This window comes from Triturus cristatus, chromosome 6, assembly GCF_964204655.1.
Source record: "Triturus cristatus chromosome 6, aTriCri1.1, whole genome shotgun sequence".
In the NCBI taxonomy this organism is placed as follows: Eukaryota; Metazoa; Chordata; class Amphibia; order Caudata; family Salamandridae; genus Triturus; species Triturus cristatus.
Window position 1 is genome coordinate 1,329,793,323 of NC_140589.1, and position 23,179 is coordinate 1,329,816,501.

At 42.5% G+C, this 23,179-nt stretch overlaps 1 protein-coding gene across 1 annotated transcript in view; it reads right to left on the minus strand.

Moving 5' to 3' along the window:
• PYGB (glycogen phosphorylase B) overlaps positions 1–23,179 on the minus strand; it is a 567,212-nt gene that overhangs the window by 127,516 nt on the left and 416,517 nt on the right. Inside the window, exons 12-13 of the mRNA XM_085612338.1 lie at positions 20,402–20,516; positions 15,115–15,216 (exon numbers count right to left, since the gene is read on the minus strand). Coding sequence (XP_085468464.1) covers positions 15,115–15,216; positions 20,402–20,516 — 217 coding nt within the window. The remainder of the gene's footprint in view (positions 1–15,114; positions 15,217–20,401; positions 20,517–23,179) is intronic.

The following is a 23,179-nucleotide window of genomic DNA, read 5'->3' on the forward strand; positions in this document are numbered from 1 at the left end:
GCTCCCTGGGGCCACGGCCTCAGCCGGGACTCCCGCCTCGCCCGCTGATAGCCCGCATCATGAACTTCCGGGACCGTGACACTGCTCTACGTCTAGCCAGGGAGAAGGGAGAAATATCTTGGCAAGGTTTAAAGCTCTCATTCTATCCTGACTTCACTGCTATGGTTCAAGAGGCCCATCGGAAATATGCGGGAACGAAGGCTGCGCTCCGCAATTTCGGCCTGAAATACGGCATGCTCTACCCGGCGTGGCTGCGGGTTGAGGTTGATGGCCGGGTTAGGTTCTTTGACAATCCTACTGAGGTGCAGGACTTCTGTAGCGCATACAGGCTGAATAAAAGCCCTCTACGGGGTGGCGGAGGTGCTCAGTCCCCCCCACACAGTGGATCGGCGGCCAGCCAGGATTTGTTCACGGGCTCTGGGGTTGGGTGAGGTGGTGCCTATGTCTGAGCTTTGCTTATCTCATTTATTGCAGGATGGGGACTATGGACGATTTTTTGTTAAACTGTTCTGCCTTGCTGGGTTGATGTCGGGTCATTGCCACCCCCTATTGGTGGAAACCGCTGGGAATCATTTTGGCCATGATGCTCCGTTTCTTACTGTTTGACTGCAACTGTCGAGTCTGTTTGGAGCTCCTTTTTTTGTTTACAGGTTTGGGATCGCCTCACTTTTTTGTGGTATGGCTGGGCGGGGGAGGTGGGTTGGGGCAGGTTGTTTAGATCTCAGAAACATTTATTGGTGTGAACTTAACTTGACGCTAAATGTTGGTGCTGATGTCCCCTGGGTCCCTCTGCTTTGTCTGATGATTAAATGGCTCGTATAGGCTTGACTGAGAACCCCATAAACTTATCATTAATGTCTTGGAACGTCAGGGGCCTTAATAATCAACGCAAATGCAGACAAGTGATACATTATCTGAATCAACATCAAGTGGATGTTGCCTTTGTCCAAGAGACGCACTTACACTCCACAAATAATGCCCAATTTGCGGCGTCCTGGGGCACATACAGGTACTTTGCCAATTTTAGTAACTATGCTAGAGGTGTGGCAGTGCTGATTCACAAGAGAGTCCCGTTTCATTTCCAGCAGTTTATTGGGGACAGGGAAGGGCGCTACTGCATAGTGAGAGGGGTGATGATGGGACACGGGGTCATCCTGGTGTGTGTGTATGCTCCCAACACTGACTCCCCGGACTTCTTCCACGCGCTTGCCGCCCAGCTCGCGACCCTGGAGCCGGCTATGCTCCTGATGGGCGGCGACTTCAACCTATTGCTAGATGTGGGTTTGGACAGTACCTCTGAGGCCGCTGACTCTAAGCCCAGGGCACGGCGCGCCCTCGGAGAACTCAGTCGCCAATTTTCCCTGATTGACATATGGCGCAAACGCAACCCAGATACCACCAACTACACACATTTCTCTGGTCAACACAACACCTGGACTAGGATTGACTACTGGCTTCTTTCCCCGGGTCTATCCCCCTGGTTCCGGACTTTGAAGACTTTCCCTAGAACATACTCAGACCACTCTCCGGTTTTACTGTGTTTGGATGTTCCTCGCCCTGAAGGTTTTGAGCGACAATGGCGATTCCCTGGTAGGGCGCTATTGGACGACCTATTCTGTCACGAGGTCACTGAGGCGATTGAGGACTATTTTGCGCTCAACACCGGCTCAGTGGATTCTTAGGCAATGCTCTGGGAGGGGTTTAAGGCATATATCAGGGGGGTTTGCATAGAGAAGCATGCTGGGGTCTTAAAGACGTTGCGCACAACGCTCACTCAGCTGGAGGTGCAGTTAGAATCGATAGATGCGCCTCCTGTCTGAATACAGGGAGGCTGCGGATAGAGAGATCCTATATCTAGGCAAATACCACACTGCACGTCGCTACGGTGAGGGAGACCGGCCGGGGCGCACGTTGGCGCAGGCTTTGCGATCGCCGTACAGTAAGTCCTTCATAGCTGAGGTTCGGGGCGAAGACGGAGGGCTCCGTACGACACCCTCTGAGATTAGGGATGAGTTCCTGGCCTACTTCTCGGCACTATATACGACCAGACAGAGTGATAACTCCTCGTCGCGGAAGACTACCTATCTGAAATCGCGCTAGTGTTTCTGGAAAAGGGCATGCAGGAATTCATGGTGGAACCCATAACGGTGACTGAGGTTAGAGGGGCGATTAAAGTATTGCGGAGCTCCTCGGCCCCGGGCCTCGACGGCTTGTCAGGTGATTTTTATAAGGTATTTTTGGACCTGCTGGCACCCAAACTTATCGAGGTGTACGCTGAGGCCCTGGAGCGAGAGACACTCCAGCCCACTCTTAGCGAGGCAGTCATTGTTCTGCTGCCAAAACCGAACAAAGACCCGGCGTTATGTGGATCATACAGGCCCCTTTCACTATTGAATATTGATTATAAGATTCTCGCCAAAATAGTGGCCAACAGACTCTCACAGTTGATGGAGTTTATTATTTCGCCTGCTCAGTCTGGCTTCATACCCCACCGCTCGACTTCATTGAACTTGCGGACTTTATTTACAGTATTGCATAGAATAAACCCTGACACACCCGCGGCGGCTATTCTCCTCGACACCGAAAAAGCCTTTGACTCATTAGAATGGCCTTTTTTCCTATCCGTAATGCAGCGAATGGGCATGCTGGCTGGCTTTATTGCCACCACGCGGCTCTTATATAGTCGTCCCACGGCGCGACTACGTATTAATGGCACCTTGTCTCGCCCGTTTGCTCTTACGCGCGGCACACGTCAGGGCTGTCCGCTATCTCCGCTACTGTTCATTCTCGCCATGGACCCACTAATCCGGCACTTTCAGGAGCGACATCTTCACAGAGGTCTCCAGTTCTGGACTGGTCCCCTGTTAGTCTCCCTCTATGCCGACGACACCATACTGTATGTCAGAGAGCCTCAGCTGAACTTGGCTCCCCTGCTACATGAAATACTTCGCTTTGGGCGCCACTCAGGGTTGGGTATCAACTGGCATAAGTCTATAATTTTCCCATTGACTAGCGGCACCTCCCCTTGGCAATGTGAGTTTCCGCTAGAGTGGTGCTCTGACTCAGTAAGATATTTGGGCATACACATACACCAGAGCACGGACGAAATTATCTGTCTTAATTATGGCTGCGCGATTGCAAAGCTTGAATCGCAGGTAGACAGATGGCTGCGACTTCCGCTTTCCATGGCGGCTAGAATCGCCATTATAAAAATGATAGTGCTCCCCAAATTTTTGTATCTATTTAATAATATCCCCATTCCCCTCACCCAAAACTTTTTCGCCTCCTTGCGGTCCCAGTTGATTACATTGGTCTGGGGAGGAAAACATCCCCGGATCCGCTGGAAGATTCTCATGCTTCCGCACGACAGAGGCGGCTTTGGAGTACCAGATTTGTATTTATATTATCTGATTGCTCAGTGTTCCCATGCATATGCCTGGTATCACCCCGACGCGCGGATTCCATTTCTTCGTCCGGAGGCGGATTTTGTGCTCCCGGGTCGCTTGTCCGCGGTATTGCCCAGGGGCATGCCTAGAAGTCCAGTGGATATTCAAACGGTGTCCACCAACAGCTGGGCCTGGAGTAGGCTCTTGCGCTACTTGGAACAGCCCATTTTATACTCCTCGTCCCTCCCGTTGCCGAATGAGGGATGGCTACCGGTCACTGGCGAGAAATTGGTGCACCGCACTTTAACGAAGTTTAACCTCACCAAGATTGGTGAGTTATACCCAGGCGGGCACATATTCTTGGTATCGGAAGAGGCACGCTTCAGTGATGCCACTTTCATGGACAAATTCATCCTCAACCGGCTTTATTTTACAGTTAGGTCGGAACTTAAGGGATTCCTCCTCGAGCCGGCTTCCTTCGAGCCACTTACTCTCCTCATTGACAAGGATACAGGTGCACATATTGTTTCTAAACTGTACAGGCTATGTGTGACACAGATTCCCTGCTCGGATGACAAGCTACGTATGGCCTGGGAGGGGGACTTAGGTAGGCCTATTACGGAAGAGCAGTGGTCCGCCTGCTGCAAAGTCACAAATAGGATATCGCTCAATAGCCGCCACAAACTTCTACACTATAAGTTTCTTCGCAGAAGCTACATGACACCGGACAAACTCCATTCCCTTGATCCCAGGCGTCCCCACACATGCTGGAAGTGTGCCTCCCCTCATGCTGACTTTGCCCATATGACCTGGACCTGTCCAAGACTGCAACCATACTGGACACAGGTACACAAAATCCTGGGGGAGATGTTGGGGCTCACACTGGTTCCTACCCCGGAGGTGGCGTTGCTGGGATACACGGTCAACTTTCCCAAGTCAGTTAGGAGGCTTGCGTCTCTGGGCTTTCTGCTAGCGAAACGGGAAGTAGCTAGGCGCTGGGGTAGCAGGACGGCTCCCACGGCTAAAGCGTGGCTCACGGCCATGGCGTACTGTAGCCTAAACAGCAAGGTTTACTCCAGTCTACTGCCCAGCATAGCCCGGCCCAAAGACATCTGGGGCCCATACAAAACATACATCGCGAATCTGCCGAGCTACTCCCAATCACACTCCAACTCAGGAATAGTGCCCACAGGGGTAGGTTAGGACTTGCAGTGGAGAAGCGGTGCGATCGGGTGGGCCTTGGGGTGGATGTGACACTACGGGTTCCTTCACTTCGGGTATAGAAATATGGATAGCGCATGGTTTGATATGGCAAATCTCAATGTTGGGCTCTAATGAAACAGACGGATATGGGGAGGGTCAGTGCTGCATTGTTGTCTCACATGGGTTCTGACGGGTTGTATTGCTGTGATGAAGAACGCGATGTTGCTGCCTGGAGCCAGGCTCTCGTATTGTTAAAGGGCAGGGGGACATTATTATCGAAATGTACATTTCACACTCAAGATGATTGTAATCAGTGCAAAGATCTCTTTATTGTTTGTTTACAAAACATAAATAAAGTTTAAAAAAAAAAAAAGGTAGGGTAGGCAACAAGGCTCCCAACGTATACCCTCCACCTGAGCAGGGGCCGGACCTCGATATGTCCAAAGGGAATAGGCAAGTCTTTGCCCAGTTCACCTGCAACCCTGAAGCCGCACCAAACTTACGCAGTAAGGATGTTGCCCCCTTCAGTGCCTCCCCCGTATCAGCTAAGAGCATGATTAAGTCATCCGCGTAGAGTAAGATATAATGCATGTTGGTGCGTAATTCCAAACCAGTGTAATACTTCCCTAGCCTGGCTTACGCGGCCAGTGGTTCTATCGCTAAAGCAAACAGCAGGGGAGAGAGCGGGCAGCCCTGCCGCGTTCCCTGCCCAACCGGACAGGAAGATGAGATCGTCGCCCCCGTCCGAACCCTGGCCGTCGCGGACGTATAGAGCATCTCCGTCCATACCTCAAACCCCTCTCCTAGTCCCATCACTCGCATAACTTGAAACAGGTACGGCCATTCCAGACTGTCAAAAGCCTTCTCAATATCAACCGACAGGACTGTCGCAAATGGCACAGAGCTGTGGTCCCCCTCTAATATGCGAAGCAACCGTCCTATGTTGGTAGATGTGTTCCGTTTTGGGATAAATCCCGCCTGATCAGGGTGAACCAGCGGAGACATATATACGGGAGGAGTCGAGTCGCAAGAATCCTACTCAGGATCTTATAGTCAGTGGTTAACATTGAAAGTGGGCGGTACGCCGCCTTGTCAGTTGGGTCCCTCCCAGGTTTCGGTAGCGGGATAATAATAGCTTCCCGAGTGGTTGTCTGCAACCTCCCCACCTTCCGCGCCTCCCGTAACATCGCCAATAAACGTGGAGCTAAACAATCAACATAGACCGTGTAAAATTCTATGGGGAGCCCATCCACCCCAGGTGTGTTGTTATGCGCCATATGCTTGATTGCCCCTCTAATTTCACCCAGTGTGATTTCCTGCCCCAACAGATCAGCTTGTTCTCTCTCCAGCTGGGGTAACGGTAAATCCAACAAGAACTCCCCAGTTGCCGTCCCATCGTGTCGTAGTTTGCTGCGGTTGAGGTCCCTATAATAATCCAGGAACAACCCATTTATCCCCCGCTGTGTATACACCAACTCTTCCGTCGGCGCCGTCAGGCCTAATATGGGCGACCCCCAGGGGTTCGGATTAGCCAACCATGCCAACAACGTGCCCGCTCTATCCCCCTCTGCATGCACCCTCGCCATATAAGCTTGGTGATCAAAGCAGCGCAGCCTCTCCACCTGTGTCGCGACCACCTCTCTAGCATCCAAAACCTCCCCTTGGACTCCCACCCGTACAATCTGATACAACAGAATGCACAAGGAAGGCAGTTGAGAGGAACGTGTTGGCTACATGATGTACAGGATTAGCAGTTGCTGTGGAGAAAACACAAAAAAGGCTTGGGTGTACTGAATATGTAGAATCCACCACAGAGGAGACCTTAGAGAAGAATACGGACTTTAGTGAATGTGCATTGCTAAATTAGAGATGTATCTACAGACACTTGATGCACTAAGAGAGGGTCACCAAAATGAGTGCTGGGTGATGTCAGCAGCCCTTCGGCAAAGCGGGAAAAAGCTCTATCAAAAATGAGAAACGGGCTAACAGAACACTAGGCCTCAGGAATTAAGGGGCTGCATCACATAAAGTGAGCACTGGCAGTTTAGAAATGGCCTCTGGCACTGTCTTCGGCGGAGTGGTGTCTTAAGTAGTTGAAGAGCTTGAGCAGCACTATTTTAACACCTTTGACAGGGTAAATTGTTGAGTGCCACAGGATTTTTAAGGCATGTGCTGCCTTTGGCTGAAAATATTGCAACATTTATTGCATATAAAGTAAACAAGAGAACACAGCACAATAACATAAGCAAAACAACACGCCAACATATTTAAAAAATAACAAAGTATATCACAACAAAAAAGTTGAACGCAACACAACAAACGCAAGGCAACACAGCAAAATTAGATTGAAAAATGCTGCACACAAACACAACAAAACAAAAAAACAACAGAGCACATCACCATCAAAACAAAATGGCACAGAACATATGGGCAAAAATTTCGTCACACATTACCACCTTCAGAATCCTGTTTTTGTAACACCGTGGTAAAAGCAGTTTAGAGCAAGCAGTGCATGAACTTGCCACCAATAACATTAAATAATGTCAGTCATACATGTTTAGTGATCCGGCCCGAGGTGTCTCGCCAAGGCAGACAGTGTTTTGCACACGTTGAGCTGGCTAAGAATTCCTTAATGGACAAACCAGAGCTGAGAACTGAACTTTGTAAGTGCTGTTTTTACTGGGTGGGACAGGACGTAGACAAGGGACATGATCTCTGAATTTTAGTAAAGCTGCAAAGAAGATACTAGGATTTCATTTTGTTTTCTGATCTCCTCTTTCCAAATTTAAGATATGGACGTCCAGTTATTCTAAGCAAGATTTTGATAAAACCACTGGTGGAGGTGAATTAAAAGACAGAATACAAAGTTTTACTTCTGCAGAATTTTAATTGATAAAAATATTTGACTTAAAATTAAATAAAATCAATCAAATCCGTTGTTTGTCTGCATCGAGTGCCACTATATACTGGGTCACTGTATCATCACGGCTATATCATAGTCAACCCATTATCTCGCAGACAGAGAGGCCATTCACTCTGGTTTTTAAACTTATTTAATTATCCTTATCCTATTTTAATTAACAGTTAAGCTTAACTTTTACTTCTCTTTAACAATGTAATGTTCCATGATGTGTTGGTGGGGATATACCAAACAATCAAGGTGACGTATAACGAATGGCTAGGAGGCCCACTTTTTGAGCAGAACAGTTTCTGGATCAGCCCCAAGAAATGACGCAGAAAGGGGCTCTGGTTGTGCTATGCAGTTGTCATTGCCTTATAGGATGAGGGATTGAACAACAGAAGATATGCTTATGTCACTCTAGAGAGCCAGCGGAGGACCTTGAAAGGCTAGGCTACAACTTCTACGGAGCTTATTAATAAGAGCAGTAAAACCAGATAAGATTACCCAAATACAAACTTTTAGTAGCAGCACAGGGGGTGAGTCCAACCTGAATGTCCCAGATTGCGGTCAAATAGGGAAGCACGAAGGTTCTTTGCACCCCCCCCAGACCATCTAGCTCATGAAAGTGATCCAATTCCAAAATTCCTGGGAGATAGCCATAATGCTGAATTGACCACTAGTAATTTGCACCTGCAAATACTGATGCTCTATCTAATGACATCACTAGTATAGCCAAGACTATGCTCCCTTTGCAACTATATCCAACTACCCGATTGTTCGATTTGACTGGCGACAACGTCCTGCCTTGTAGTGTAGATACTAATGGGTGCTCACCCATATCCTAATAACGAGGTAAACAATAGACTAACCTTAATCTCTTGGAAAGTGCAGGGATCCATTCTAAACTTCAAGACCCCGAATGGTATTCTTACATAGGCAAAAATGACATTTGTATTTTCCAAGAGACCTGGGGGCAGATTTATGAGCCCCTTGCGCCACTTTTGCGTCACTTTTCCCATGTTAAAAGTGACGCAAAAGTGGCGCAAGGGGCTCATAAATCTGCCCCTTGGGCTGTGGATAAGGTGCACATAAATGGCTATACGACATATAGTGTGGAAGCTAACCCACCTAAAACAATGGGCAGGGCCAGCGGTGGGCAGATAATCCTTGTAAGGAACACTTTAGCCTGTAAATACAAGCAACTATTAGTAAAATCCCAAGATATCCTGGGGATCCAGTTCGCCTTTCCGACATGCCCAAATGTGACTTTGTTTAATGTTTATGCTAGGTCAGAATCATACAGAAGCGAATCTCCTGTACTTGCGTTGCTGGATGACTTGGTAGGTGCCCATCGAACAAATTCCAAAATCATAGTCGCCGGGGATTTTAACGCTTCTTTCGAAGCCGCTTTCTTATTAAGTACTTTACTTGAGGAAGAGGATGAGGCATGGGGCATTCCTAATCTGGTAGCCAGTTAATACTGCCACCGTATAACGTCAGTCTCCCTGCAGATTGCTTCTTTAATTACAGGAAGGAGCTTGAGGACATGTAACGGGAGAACTTTATCTGATCTAGACAGGCAGGTCACACTTAAACGGGGTGCCAGTACCAGCGTTATTGATTATATTTTTGTCGATGTAAGAATCTGGTTTCTAGTGGAGGATATGACTAATGACCAGAGGTCCGTCAGTAACCGTAACTCTCTGTTGTTAAAAATGATGGGCACTCCCTCCGACAGGACCCCGTTAAGCTGTATTTCCAGAATAGAAGAGCCCACTGTAACCAACAACCGTAGAAGAGTTACTTGGCCCAAAGTTTTAGCAGACCAGGGCTTACACACTAGAATTTATGAGCTATTTACACATTTTCTGACTAGCTTGTGCAGTAGTTTGGGCTGTGCACATTCCTTTGAACCAATTCCCATAATATCGGTGCACAGAGAATTTTTTTAAGCTCGCCAAACTGTTTTTATCAAAATTAGCTCTGGCAGAAGGTCTGTTGGTACAGGGGAAACCAAATGGTTTAATAGCGAATGTAAGCTAGCTAAGGGGGCTCTGCAATTAGCAGTAAGGAGCATAACAGAGTTGAGGTATTTCAGGCCCGTAATAGATATAAAGCTGCGCTAATTAAAACTAAGCACGATTTTGCTGACAAAAACTGGCAAGACTTGGTACTAGCTGCAAAATATAACGATAGTCGCTTGTTTTGGAATATTATTGCAAAGGGCAGCTCAGAGAATGTTTCCACTCATAGTTAACACATCCAGCCGGAGATTTGGGTGGAATATTTTTCAAAATTATACACCAGGGTTGAGGCTTCCGGCTGCTCAAACACCCCTAGAGCTGATCAGAACATTGTTAATACTGTCCCTGTGGTGACTACTATTGGCACTGCTTTGGTTTTCAGTCTACATGACACTTTGTCAGCAATTAACAGATTAAAGGCTGGTAAAGCCCTTGGCCCTGATCTGATACCGGGCGATTTGTATAAATCAGAACACATGATATGGGCCCGTACATAAATCTTTTGTCTATTTGTATAGCGGCTGGTGGGGAAATCCCGGCAACTTGGAGGGGAGCTGAGATAATCACTATTTATAAAAAGTGTGATGCCGCTATCCCCTTCAATTACAGACCCATTAGTCTGATTGACAACTTGCAAATTATTTTTGCTAGACAAGTTCTAGATAAGCAAATGTGACCAGGCTTTCAGATTTACCCTATTAATATGGAAATATGTGCTACTAAGAAAACAGAAACTTTATGTAGCATTCGTACATCTGAGAGCAGCTTTTGATTTAGTACTGCGTGACTTGCTATGGAAAACAATGCTTGATTTAGGTGCTCAAGTAGATGTAGTAACATTGATAGCCAAATTACATAAGGATAATTATGCCCAGGTCAGGTGGGGGAAAAATGGAGAATTAACCGAGAAGATGCCGACACAGAGAGGGGTACGCCAGGGGTGTGTCCTTGCCCCCACATTATTCTCTCTGTTTATTAACGATGTGGCGAGCAGATTGAGGGACTGCAGGAATGATTCCCCCTCCTTGAATGGTGCGAAAGTCCCAATCCTGCTCTTTGCAGACGATTCTTTACTAATATCCACAACACCCATAGGCCTGCAATTTTATTTTATTTTTTAACATTTTTATTGGCGTTTTGAGTAACATGAGCATTGAATACAGTATAGTAGGATTTGACGGGACATACACAATGGTTCAGAAAGCTAAACAATAGTTCACTAGTGGGCTTTAACAGTGGGAAATGTCCTGTGCGGGTATTAGCCAGTGGGCAATCAAAATGTACGATATCTCACACCCTCTTTTTGTTTTGGTTCAGTCACTCACTCATTTCTAACAATTAATCCTGGGGTTCACATATATTTCCTCGGTAGGTATTCCACCTTCCCCACACCTGTGTCCATTTTTAGGCCTGCAAATCTTATTGGATACATTCTCAGACTTTTGCAGGGACAGGAGTTTGGAACTCAACACTGCTAAAACAAAATATATGGTGTTTGGGAAAGTGCGGGGAGTACTACGTGAGATCAGGATTGCACGTGAACCTCTGAAGCGGGTGAAGCATTTTGATTACCTAGGCATAAAACTGAGTGAGTCACTTAGATGGGAGCAACAGTTAGACAAGAGAGACCTCGTCTTATGCCATAGGTCTAAATCAATATTAAGAGTCCATAAACAGTCATACACTCAATCCCTAACCCCAGCACTGGAAGTTTATCGTACCAAAGCCAAAAAGTGGAGCACTGTATGGAGCAGAAATATGGGGCCATACTAGCGTAAACAAATTAACAATCTGTGAAAACATCTTTGCCAGGTCACTTATTTAGATACCCATTACCACCCCATTGATTCCCCTATTCGGTGACCTAGGGATGAAGAGAATAGGTGACGTGGCTGCTTTGAAACCCTTAACCTGTTGGTTGCGACTATGGACAACCCTCAGCTCACTGACTATCGTAACTCTATGAGGGAGGTATTGATGATCAGTGGTGCAAAAAAACTACCGTGGTTTAAACATATCGCAGATTGGTGCAAAATGATGAACATGTTGGATCTATAGGAATGCCCAGACAAGGCCACAAGAGGTGATCTACTGAGACTAAAAGCCAGGTATTGGGTGGTGGTGGAGGAGTATTATGATATTAAATCAGCTAATGGCCAGCTAACATCAACAATTTGAACCCTTTTTGGATCAAATCTCGCCCCCCCCCCTTGCAAAAAGTTTATATATCAGATTCAGATATGGTAACCTGCTCCTAAAGTTTCCAGGAAACAAGTCTGTTGGTTTACTAATAGATTCATGTCCTGCCTGCACTAAAGCTAAAGAGACCGAAGAACATGTACTTTTCTTTCGCACTAAATACCAACAGATACGCATGAGGTGGATAAGACCAATTTACCTAAACCTTGGTGTCAGGCAATATCAGATTGCATATAGAATTTTAAAAACTGACGTGTCGGGGCCAATAGTTTTTGCCATTAGCCGCTTTCTATTTGCCTTCTGGATAACTCGACAGAAGCTTTTATCATAAGTTGCATTGCGATAATCGCTCCTAATTGTGATATGTTAGCCAATGGAATTAATGTATTGTGTATTCCACTCCAGTTCCTCTTCTTTTTAATGTCTTTGTTAGTGGCGTGGTTATTAGCTGGAAGGTTGTTATATTGAAGTTTCTCTTTTATGAATTCTCAATGGGGGGTTTTTTGACCACTTTTTTATTGTATATTTTAACCATGCTAGCCAAAGTACTGGAAAAATGTGTCCAACAACTGAGTCTTCATATTTCGAAATTCAATCTTTTAAATGATTTTCAATCTGGTTTCAGACCAAACCATAGTACAGAAACAGCAATTCTGCAGATAGTAGATGACGCTTTACTGGCACTCGACCATAACAAAACATGTCTCCTTATCCTGTTGGACCTGTCGTCGGCCTTCGACACGGTGAACCATGAAAAAATATTCGATCGGTTGAAAAACAGAATGGGTCTAGAGGGAACTGTCCTAAAATGGTTTAGATCATTTCTCGAGAATAGATCGCAAAAATTCATAGTCAACCAAACCCTCTCAGGCCCAACCAGAAACAATATCGGAGTTCCGCAAGGGTCAACATTATCTCTGGCGCTATTTAAACTATACGTAGAACCACTAACGGATATACTACAAAAAGCGAACATTTCTTTCCACATGTACGCAGATGACACCCAGCTGTACATCAAGGTCACATCATCAGAAGAGATAAAGACCATGAACCATGCACTATCGAGAACCATCCAATGGTTAACGGCGAACCACCTGAAGCTAAACCCCCAGAAAACAGAATTCCTATTGATTACACCCCAAAAAGCAAATCTAATATAGTAGAATGGAACAACACTATCACTGCTCTGGAGGGTGCCGATTCTCCAGGAGCCATGCAGACCTACTATTGAAACTGGCTCGTTTTTGTAAGAAAAGAACTTACGATAGAGCATTCTCCGGGGCAGCTCCGAGAATCTGGAATGCTATCCCCCCTAACATTAGAAGAATTCCATCCATCACGGTATTCAAAAAGGAAGCAAAAGCTTTTTATATGAGGAAATTTCTCCCATAAGTACATAGAGCAGTAGCTTTGTTACTGTCTACAAACCTATCATGACTATTCCATGTGCCCGCTAGCCGCTCACTAACCTTATATGGGCTTGTATATACTTGTTCAAAATGTAGCCTATGACTTTAAACTACTCTTGGTATTTCAATTGTTGACTGATGACTATATGTGTATATATTATCTTTTGTTGCCTAATGTTCTGTTCTAAACTTGGTAGGCATCTAATGACGTATATGGTTCTGTTTCACCGAAATACAGCTGTAAAGCGCTCTGATACCCTACGCAGGGTCATGTTCGCGCTATAGAAAACACTAAATAAATAAAAAATAAATAAATGCATTTATATTTTATATTTTTAGATTGTAAATTGATGATTGCTCCATTTTTGCATACTTTGATGGTTTGAAACATATAACCGAATAAAGTTATTTGATGAATAAGAGCAGTATCTTAAAAAGGTCATGTTCATACCTAATGTATCAGTGAAATTGGGCCTCAAGCAACACATCACCACTGGGGCCCACCTAACATCTACCAGGAACTTACGTTGACTACATTATTGTTTAAATGCAACACGGTGCAGCAGTTTGGGGAGGACTATTCCTTTTGGGGGAGTGGAGGGGAACTGATTTGGGCATGGCTAGTCACTACCTGAATTGGTACAGAAGCTAAAACATTATGAAATGTAATGCACTCAGAGAAATGATGTGCGTCTCTGAATGATCAACCATTTCCATCCACATCGTTTGGCCTTCTTAAAATATCGGGGCAATGGCGATTAATTCTTTAAAGAATTGAAATTGACTTCTTATTTGGAATGGCTTGGTTCTGCTACAGTACTCTAGAAAGAGTATCACAGATCACCCCGGTCATTCAATAATTCTAAAGAATTTGAGCATAAACCCTTCAACCTTTAGAAAGTTTGACGGGACTAACCATAGATTTTCCTACTTGTCAGGCTGATTTTTCCATCCATTTATGCTTGTAAATTCGGTTTATTAGTGCAAATGACAGGATTTACAGCTACGAGGCATTCACAAAAGGTTATCCATCAGTCAGAGATCCATTTACTTGTGAGGAATTCTCTATCACAAGTGCATAGATTTCTGTAGGTGTGAACCCTAAGCAAATTGAGAAGATCAAAGGAGTGGTTTGCCTTGAGAGTTGGTGATCAGCCACAAACTCTTCAGTTTGTGGCTATTCACAAATTCCTGTGTCCCTTTCTCACCCTGAAAATGGTCTGAATTGGGCCAATCCGTTCCCTTCAAAGAGGAAAGGATCGTCCCCCAACTCCTTTAATAATGTTTTCCTGTGCAGAAAGACAAAAAACAGAAGTGCATTTGAACATCATACTGCCTTCTAACAGTGTGTAATTCTACATCATGTACAAGAATGAGTAGAAGAAACAGCAGCCTTTAAAAACTCACTACTCAATCAGTAGAACACCTTGGAAGTTGTGACTGGTGCTTCTCTCCAATCATACTACAGCTGAGTTTTGTATTTGAGGGAAAACCTTAAGCCCACACGCATAAGCAATATTATATCTGCTAGTGCAGATGGATGTTCCCGTTCTGAATCTGGCCAATATATATCTAGAGGAACGCCTTGCTAATACTTTGACCAGCAGAAAACAGTGCACTGTAAGAACCTTTGAAACGTATGCAGAAAATTGGGCCTGTATATTAGGTTACAGGGTGGTATGGTTTGTGGATGTTGACAACCATGATATACTATAGGAACCAGCAGCAATGCCATAAAATCCATTCAGTTGTCATCATATGGGGATAGTGCAATCTGGCATTCCATTGTTCTTTCATTAGACAACAAAATTCCCATTTCAGAGATAGTCTTTGGTCAACACATTAAAACATTGTGAACCAACACACCGCATATTGTTATACCTTGCTCTACTCCACCATATTAAATAATGAATCCTTCCATAATAATATACATTGATTTTTAAAGGATAAAAGGTGATGGTGCCAACACCTCCTTCTTGAATACACTTTACCTGCTTAACTTTAGCCACATCCCTGATGAATGCCTCATCATTAACGAATTTCATCAACTTCTTGAGCTCACTTAAGTCAGACAGGAAGCCGTCTCCAATTCGCTGTGGAGATATGAAAAAGATACCACTGTGAAAAATGAAATCTGAAACTTTGCTTCAGCAAAGCAATTCAAAGCCAGGGTGTAACACAAAACATGAAAATGCAAGTTCCCTTATTACAAGCACTGTGCAACCTCGATTTGAGCAGGGGTCGGAATTATAAGAATCCAGACATATGATAACCCATAACTACTAGGTGAAACAAAGTCCACAGCTGTGTTAAATATTAGCATGCTGACTCTGTAGGAGTTTAACAGAGGAAACAGGTCAGGTAAACACCAAGATGAGGATTTCAGTGTCAAAAGCACCTAAAACTCCATGTTGTTCCACATTTATCTGAACTAGCCGTCTCTAGCTGCCCAAAGGTTTTCTACGGTAGAGAACATAGGTTGGGCTCTGATATTCATCTAAATAATTAGTTAAGATTCATAACAGAGGTTAATCTGCATCTGGAGAGTTGAAGGCTTGGATTCAGGATAATTTTTCCACTAACTTAAAAAATAGGAAGTTTTAACCATGTCAATTCAGTTAACTAGAAATGAGACAACCTACAAAACTGTTCTACTCTTACATTTATTCACAGAACATCAAACAATGTTTTATGTTTTAATATTTCAGAGATAGGTGTAATATCAACCTATCTCTACAAAACATGTGTATTCTTTTTAGTTTGGGTTTTGACATTTGAGTTATTTATCTCTTAACTGTATTGATGCCTCAACTGTTGCTACATCATACGACCACCAGCCCACTCATGCTTGGGTACTGGGACTTATTTCTCTTCACCATATTTTGACCCACAGCAAGTGAGAGAAAGGTAAAAAAGAGAGAAAGAAGTAACAAGAGAAAAATAGGAACACAGTAACAAAGGGAGAATGCAGGGATGAAAAAAGAACCTCCAAGATTGAGAAAAGATGTGTAGTACGATGGAAGAAAGAGGCATGAGCTGGAATCAAAATTAGGAAGTCTTGAAATTTGGAAACCCCAGCAATAAGGCAGCTACAGCTGTAGTGCCCTAACAAAAGCTATGGTATTCACATTTATTTAAAAAAATAAAAAAAATAAAAAATAAACACTGCCTGGTCAAGCTGTGTAGAAATGGTTCAATAATGTAAAAAATAATACTTTCAGGAAGAAATGCCATTGTGTGGCATTATGCAGGACATTCTCTGGCAACATTATTTTACTATTTTATCTTTTAAACACATATTAACACAGTCTGGTCAAATACGTTCATCTCATTAGCACCAGTTTAACACTTTAATATAGCAACCAGCATCTAAAGGGATATCACTTAACCTGTGCAAATGGCCTGCCACTGTGTAGCACCAAAGCAGTGTTTTGTAGTGTTTAAAAGCTTTATTGAGCCATAAGAAAAATAATGAACAATACATAATGTTTTTTACAGACCAACCTCAAACATATTAGGAACAAACTACAACTAATATAAAGTGTTTTATATTCTTGGTTTTCGCGGGAGTAGGAGAGTAGGGGAGGGAGACGAATCAAGGATTGACTGTAAGGAATGTAAAAAGAATTAGCTATAAAACATATAAAGCATGAATGCAAACACATGTATAGATTACATTTATCATATAGAGATGATCAGTAGAATAACAGATATATCTAATAACCAAGTTATATAGTTTGTGAAAATACCAGGGAGTTCATGGCAGTTTAAAATTCTCTGATAATGTACAAATTGTGCTTGAAACATTTTTGGTACTGTTAATAAAAAATGTTGTAAGCAGTAACAAGCGTAAAAAACTTTCAATCTGCTAGATGACATAAAAGCACTAAGTAATCTATGGTAATAACATACATTATACCACCAAGCTTTGTATGAAGTATTTGAGGAACATTTCCAATAATAGTTATTTGTTGAAAGGCAAAAGCTAACATTAAATCCAACAACCTATTTTTAGAATGGACCGGGTCATCTTCAGGATCAACTTAGCTACCAAGAAAAAGGTATACAACATTAAAAGGGCACCGAGTGTGAAAGATAGCTTTGATTTGACTTCATGCCCTGTGCCAAAAGGATAAAGTGTGTGGGCACCAGAATAACACATGCATCATATCACTAATGCGATAGCTGCATGACCAACATTTGGAACTGTTCTCTAGAGAGAATGTAGCCAAAGAGATGGAGTATCATACAATCTGTTAAAAATTAATATTAGGATTTCTAGATGTCTTACGAATTTTAGACCAGATTTTTTCAAGAAAATAGCTGACTAGGTAAAACCCAGATTAGTTTCCCAAACTAGTTCTACAATAAATTTGGTCCTTGAATAATTGACATATGAAAATCTTTATTGATCATAGAAGCTTTGGGGTAGGCAGTCAGGAGACAGGAGAAGGTTGGAATGTTAGAAGCTGGAGTAAATGTTAGAAGCTGGAGTAACCGTATCCTCTAGGGATAGGAAACTATCCAACACTATATTTAACAAAAGGGTAAACAGAGTCTGAAATTAATTGGGGCTTCGAAAGAGCTTCTGAAATTGAAGGAACACAATGGGTGTATTGTCTTTGAATAGATCAGCAACCCAAATAATATTTCTCTCTCTCCAAGATCTCCAATAAAGTGTTTTATTATTGATTTAAATGGTTTGCTATACTATAAAGGGGTATGCAATAATGTATCACAATGAATCGTACTAAGGAAACAGCAGGATTTTAGTAATATACAAATATGGTTAAAAAGTGGAGCAGCTGCAAGAAAAGAGGAGGAGGATAAAGAAATAACTTCCTGTGGCATAAAGAATTTAAGCAACATTTTCTCTACTTCAAACCACAATGGGGAAAGAGGAGAATAATTTTTATTGAGCAAGAGAGAGGCCTATTGGAGGCAAAAGGGTTTATGGTAAAAGCGGGAATCTGGAAAATTAACTCCACCTTCAAGTTTATATGTGAAATCATCATTTTAGTCGAGTCTGCGTGGCCCCACCAGGATATAAACAAGAGGTTCCAAGAGGACAGCAAGGACCCTACTTTAGTCAAACCATCCTTAAAGTTAATACTTACTGTTTCATTAATGGAGCTTGTAAAATGCGGTGCTTTTTTAGTAACTTTTTCTTAATCTGAGACAATACATTTTAGGTGAAATCTACAAAATATGCAGCAGAAGATGGCTTATATAGCAAGTGAAATCCACAATTACGAGGATAATATAGCAGCTTCAGCTTCACATAATTCCTGAGGCCCTGCTTAGACCTCAGTGAGAGTGCCAGGTTACAGGCTGTACTCGGTAGCACCAAAAGGAAAATTACCTGGATGTTGTTTATGAAAAACAGGAAAAAAACTTTGCTGTTAAAGCTCTCGAAGTCATTTTAAATTATGTGGCTGCATTAGCGGAAACCAATGCCTTTATTCCTAGTGTCATACATATCGTGTATGAATGCGTTTATGTGACAAAATCTCTTTATTCATTCAACACTTCTTTCAAAAGATTACACAAACCAATTGATATGATCTCCCACAAAAAGAAGAAGTGCAAATCTACGGATTAGGCTTTTTCCTCAAATTGGAATTTTTGGCGGGAGCCTTCGGTTATTTATTGATGATTCACAGAGAAAGAAGGCACATTTTTTGCTAAGTTAAGGACAGAGCTCCACACGCGTTCTGTGTCCTGAGGAGAACCCTTTGAGAAACCAAATGTGGTTCGAAACGCGTCAACAGTTTTCATAATGGCCAAGTGTTCTATTTTACGTACTACCACTTGGGCTCACAACTAAGAGTTTTCAATGAATATTGATTAAAAGTGAGCACAGTAGGGTCTCTATTTGGCCACCGGCTCTAAGATTAATTTATAACTTCATCTCTATTGCTAGCAGTCAGAGGCACTAGTTTTTGAACAAACTGGAATAATGTACAGAACCTGAGCCATAATTGTCTTGAATGTCATTTGGCATGTTTTGTTTTTCTTGTGTAATGTTTTTCGCAAAATGTTTTGCATGTCATTTATGAAAAAAAAATTGAATTTTTTTGTGATGCTAGTATACACTAATTGTTAAGTCTTTTACATACCAAAACAAAAATCTGGTGTTCTATCAACTTGAACTGAATTGAGAAAATAAGATTGAAATCTAGAAATTAAACAAAAAAGCTTTTGGGGGGATCATATTAATTGGGTTGTGTGATCTTTTGAAAGAAGTGTTGAATGAATGGTGTTCAGTATTGGCATTTCTTAGGATAATTTGTATTATATGGCCCGGCCTTACTGACTCAAGGTCCAAACCCTCTTTTGGTTAGCACAAAATGTCTTTATGTCATCTATTTTTTTCATTATATGATTGGTAAGATTTGTAGGACCAATGAGGTTGATAATTTACATCCCTGCATTGGAATGACCCTTTATCATAAGCGAGGCTGGTGCACTGCACTGGCTATCTAGTGTCATTTAGTGTGATCATGAGTCAGAGTACCATTTGTCTTGTTTAGTTATCCGGTGCATGTTTCACCAGGATTTCTTACTATGTATCTGCACAACACATACAAGTATGTGTTCTTTTGTGCAGAATGTCCCTGTGCCAGTTAGAGATGAAGCCGCCTTTGATGTCCTCACTGGAAAATTGGAGATGGTTCTGAGGTGAAGAAGAATGTAAGTCAGTTGAGAGTTGTAAGTCAGCCCAACATAGGTTGGGATTTAGGAGCTGATGGATAAGACCACGAGCTGTGTCCATTTTTGTCTGGAGCCTCCCTTGGGCTTATACTGAGTGACGTTTAAAGTTATTTAAACAATGAACTATGCTTCAGAGAATCACACTTTCTTCTGAAGTTGAGTGCTGCGCTTGAGAGGTGGAGGTAATTCGTGCCCAAGTGATCAGGATACTCAGCATTATTTATAAGGACGGACCAGTACTTTGCTGCTGCTGCCCCCTACACCTTCCCTATTCATGGGCTCCTGGAGAAAATTATTTCCATTTCCAGCACTGCACAGTATTTTACCTAAACACACCAATACTATATAGCCCTATAACTCCAGAGGAAATACTTTTAAAAGCAAAATGAGCATCCTTCCCCAATAACAGCAAGCTCCCGAGCTCAACATTTATGCAGTTACTGGCATTAAAACATTGCAGTTGGATGTACCATTCACACCAGACTATACAACACTGTATTCAAAAGCATTTGTGTTGAAAATTCATTCCACACTGTACATTTGAACCTCAGCATATTGCAGTACCTCAGCAATAATGTCGGTCAGGCCAGGGTTGCAAAGTTGAAGCCAGCGCCGTGGAGTGATACCATTTGTCTTGTTCTGGAACTTCTTTGGTTCAAGCTCGTAGAACTCTTTAAAGCTGAAATATCAATCGAGAGGAAATAGGATTGAAACTGGCCTGTCCACACTTTTTATTATTCAGAATCTAGCAAATAACCCTGCAACAGACCATTCTGGTTGTTCACTAACTACTTAATGTCATTAACTGTATATGAATACTAGATACCACCAGTCAATCCAGAAAATGACAAGATGATAGGTTATCTGCAGTAGACCACCTGTAAATGCAATTATCTCATTTAAAGCCAATTTTTGCAACATTGCAATTAGGTGTTTTTCTGGATCTTTGGAGAGTCCATAGTTATTGTGCAGCATCCTTGAAGGGTACTGTCATTAACCACTGATAGGACTTCAGGCACTATTGCACATAATAACCAAGCTAAACCCTTTGTACATTTGACTTTCTAAATAAATGAGGGGGGTTTGAGAAATTATTGAATTCAGGAGGTGGTAGAGGGTTTGGAACTCAGATACTTTATGACACCAGTAATCACACTGAATAGTCAATGTCCAGTCAAGGCTCTCTTTTTAAAAAATGACATGAGGCCCTATGACACATATTATGGAAAAATATTTCTTTGTTCTCAGTAAACTTCATAAACTTTCAGCCTGCTCCAGTTTTTGTTTAAAAACATACAGTTAATGGGGAAAATGTAGGAGACCGGATGCAACAAGTTGACTAATATGACTAATATACGCCTATCCTCTGCCCTTGTTTCTCTGTAGCCCAGTGTGCCTAACTAGACAACTTAGTTGGGCTGCCCTCCACTGGCCGAGTTTCCATCCAGAACAGTACAAAAACCAAGACATTTAAAAAGTTATCAAAATTGTAACAGATCCTACACCAGTTCAACATTTATTTTTAGGTAGCTAATGTGCAAAGTCTTCACATTCAGGTAACATGGCTACTGCAGGCCCAGTTGTCACAATCAATGCGAAGACGCGATTCAAAAGAGGCAATTTACATTCACTGATCACCGAGTCTCAGGTTAAACCTCTCTTGCTGCCATGAAACTACCACTCACAACTCTGTATGTGAACAAACTTTGGAGGTACATAGTTGAAACTGGCTAGTCAGGTCAAGAGTTGTGGTTGACAATCGCGCCAGTGAAATGGAACATAGGGTGAAGGTCCAAGAGTGGTTTGAAATAATAACTCCGGACCAATAGAGCTATAAACAAAATTCCATCTTTTTCTAGAATAAGGGCCTGATTACACCTAGTCCATGAGAAACGCAAACCCCTGTCTGCACAGTAATCAGAAGTCCAAGTTGTGGGGAGTTTATTGCACTTATTGGGGGTGATAAAGTCCGAATCCGCAGTGACATTTCTGCAGGTCAAACTGCTGGAATGTAATAGTGAAACAGGCCTGGTATTTACTGAGATGTGCATTTTTTTAACTGTGAACACCAAAATCCAAAGGTTATTCCCTATTTCCATACTAACATCTCATAGCGTAGGCAGTAATTATCGCACCCGATACATTCTGAATCCAGATGTATCAATACATTTTGTACACTACGCAGGGCTCTCGCAGGCAGGCACGAAGTGTGACTGGCCAGCAGGCTAGTTACTACTCAGAGGTCTGAGGTAACAATGTTATGCCCTGAAATTGTACAGTTAAGCAATCTATTTAGCAGAAATGAAATTGGGACTATTCCTTGTCATTGTCTTATTTTTTACTTTAGACTGGGACATTCTAGGATCTTTTATAATCATACTTGTTCTAGGTATACAACTTCTTGAGTTACATAGGCTAATTATTAAGCTAAAATGATAAATATAGAATGCACGTCTTAACAACATTATTCATTGTGACATGATCAAGTCTGCTTGAATATGTTCATAGCATTTAATCCGAACTTTAAATCTCTGTTCGAATTCATTGATTTTGAGGGACAAAAGGTTTCATGGATAGTAATAAGTTTATTTTGCTATAAAGGGCACAGTTTAACAGAATGAAAATAAGTAAAAGTTAAATCAAGCCGTTTTCTGCTAACTTTTTATTAGGAAAAAATCGACAGTGACCAGATAATGTTAAATAAACTAAGAACAGAGTGTGATGCGTTAGAGAGGAACTTCATGCCAGAAGACAGAGACATGAGACAAGCCATGCAGAATTGTCTCATCTACCTTGGATGAAGGCTAATGGGAGGCACATTTACCCTTCACTTACTGGGCTTATCAGCCTGCCTGCAAACACAGACAAGACCAGCAGACAATGCAATTACATTGAACATTATCCTCATTGCAGATATGCAATATGTGGGTGTGACATTAGTTTAGTTAACCAAAGAGGTGTGTGTGAGATTGCAAAGAAAACCTTATGCATTAACTAATATGCTGCAATATTTGTTTTTGCTATTCACACTTCTTGTAAACATTGCAACTATTATTATGTTGATTTTTTATTATGGCTACTTTTCACATTGTGTCCACTAAGATAGGATTTTGATTTTAAAATAAATCCCTAAAATAGATCCATTGTTTCCTAAGGTTCTTAAGTTTAACTTTCTGTCTCGAAAGAGGGTTAGGGCTCCACTAATCATTCCTGTGATATCTCATAGAATTGATCGTTACCTGAAACTCATCTCACTCAAATACTGCGCAGTGGTTTGGGGGTGGTTGCAGTCCAATTGGCTTTCTGTCTTGTGTTGGCTCATTGGCAAACTCCTGAGTGCCA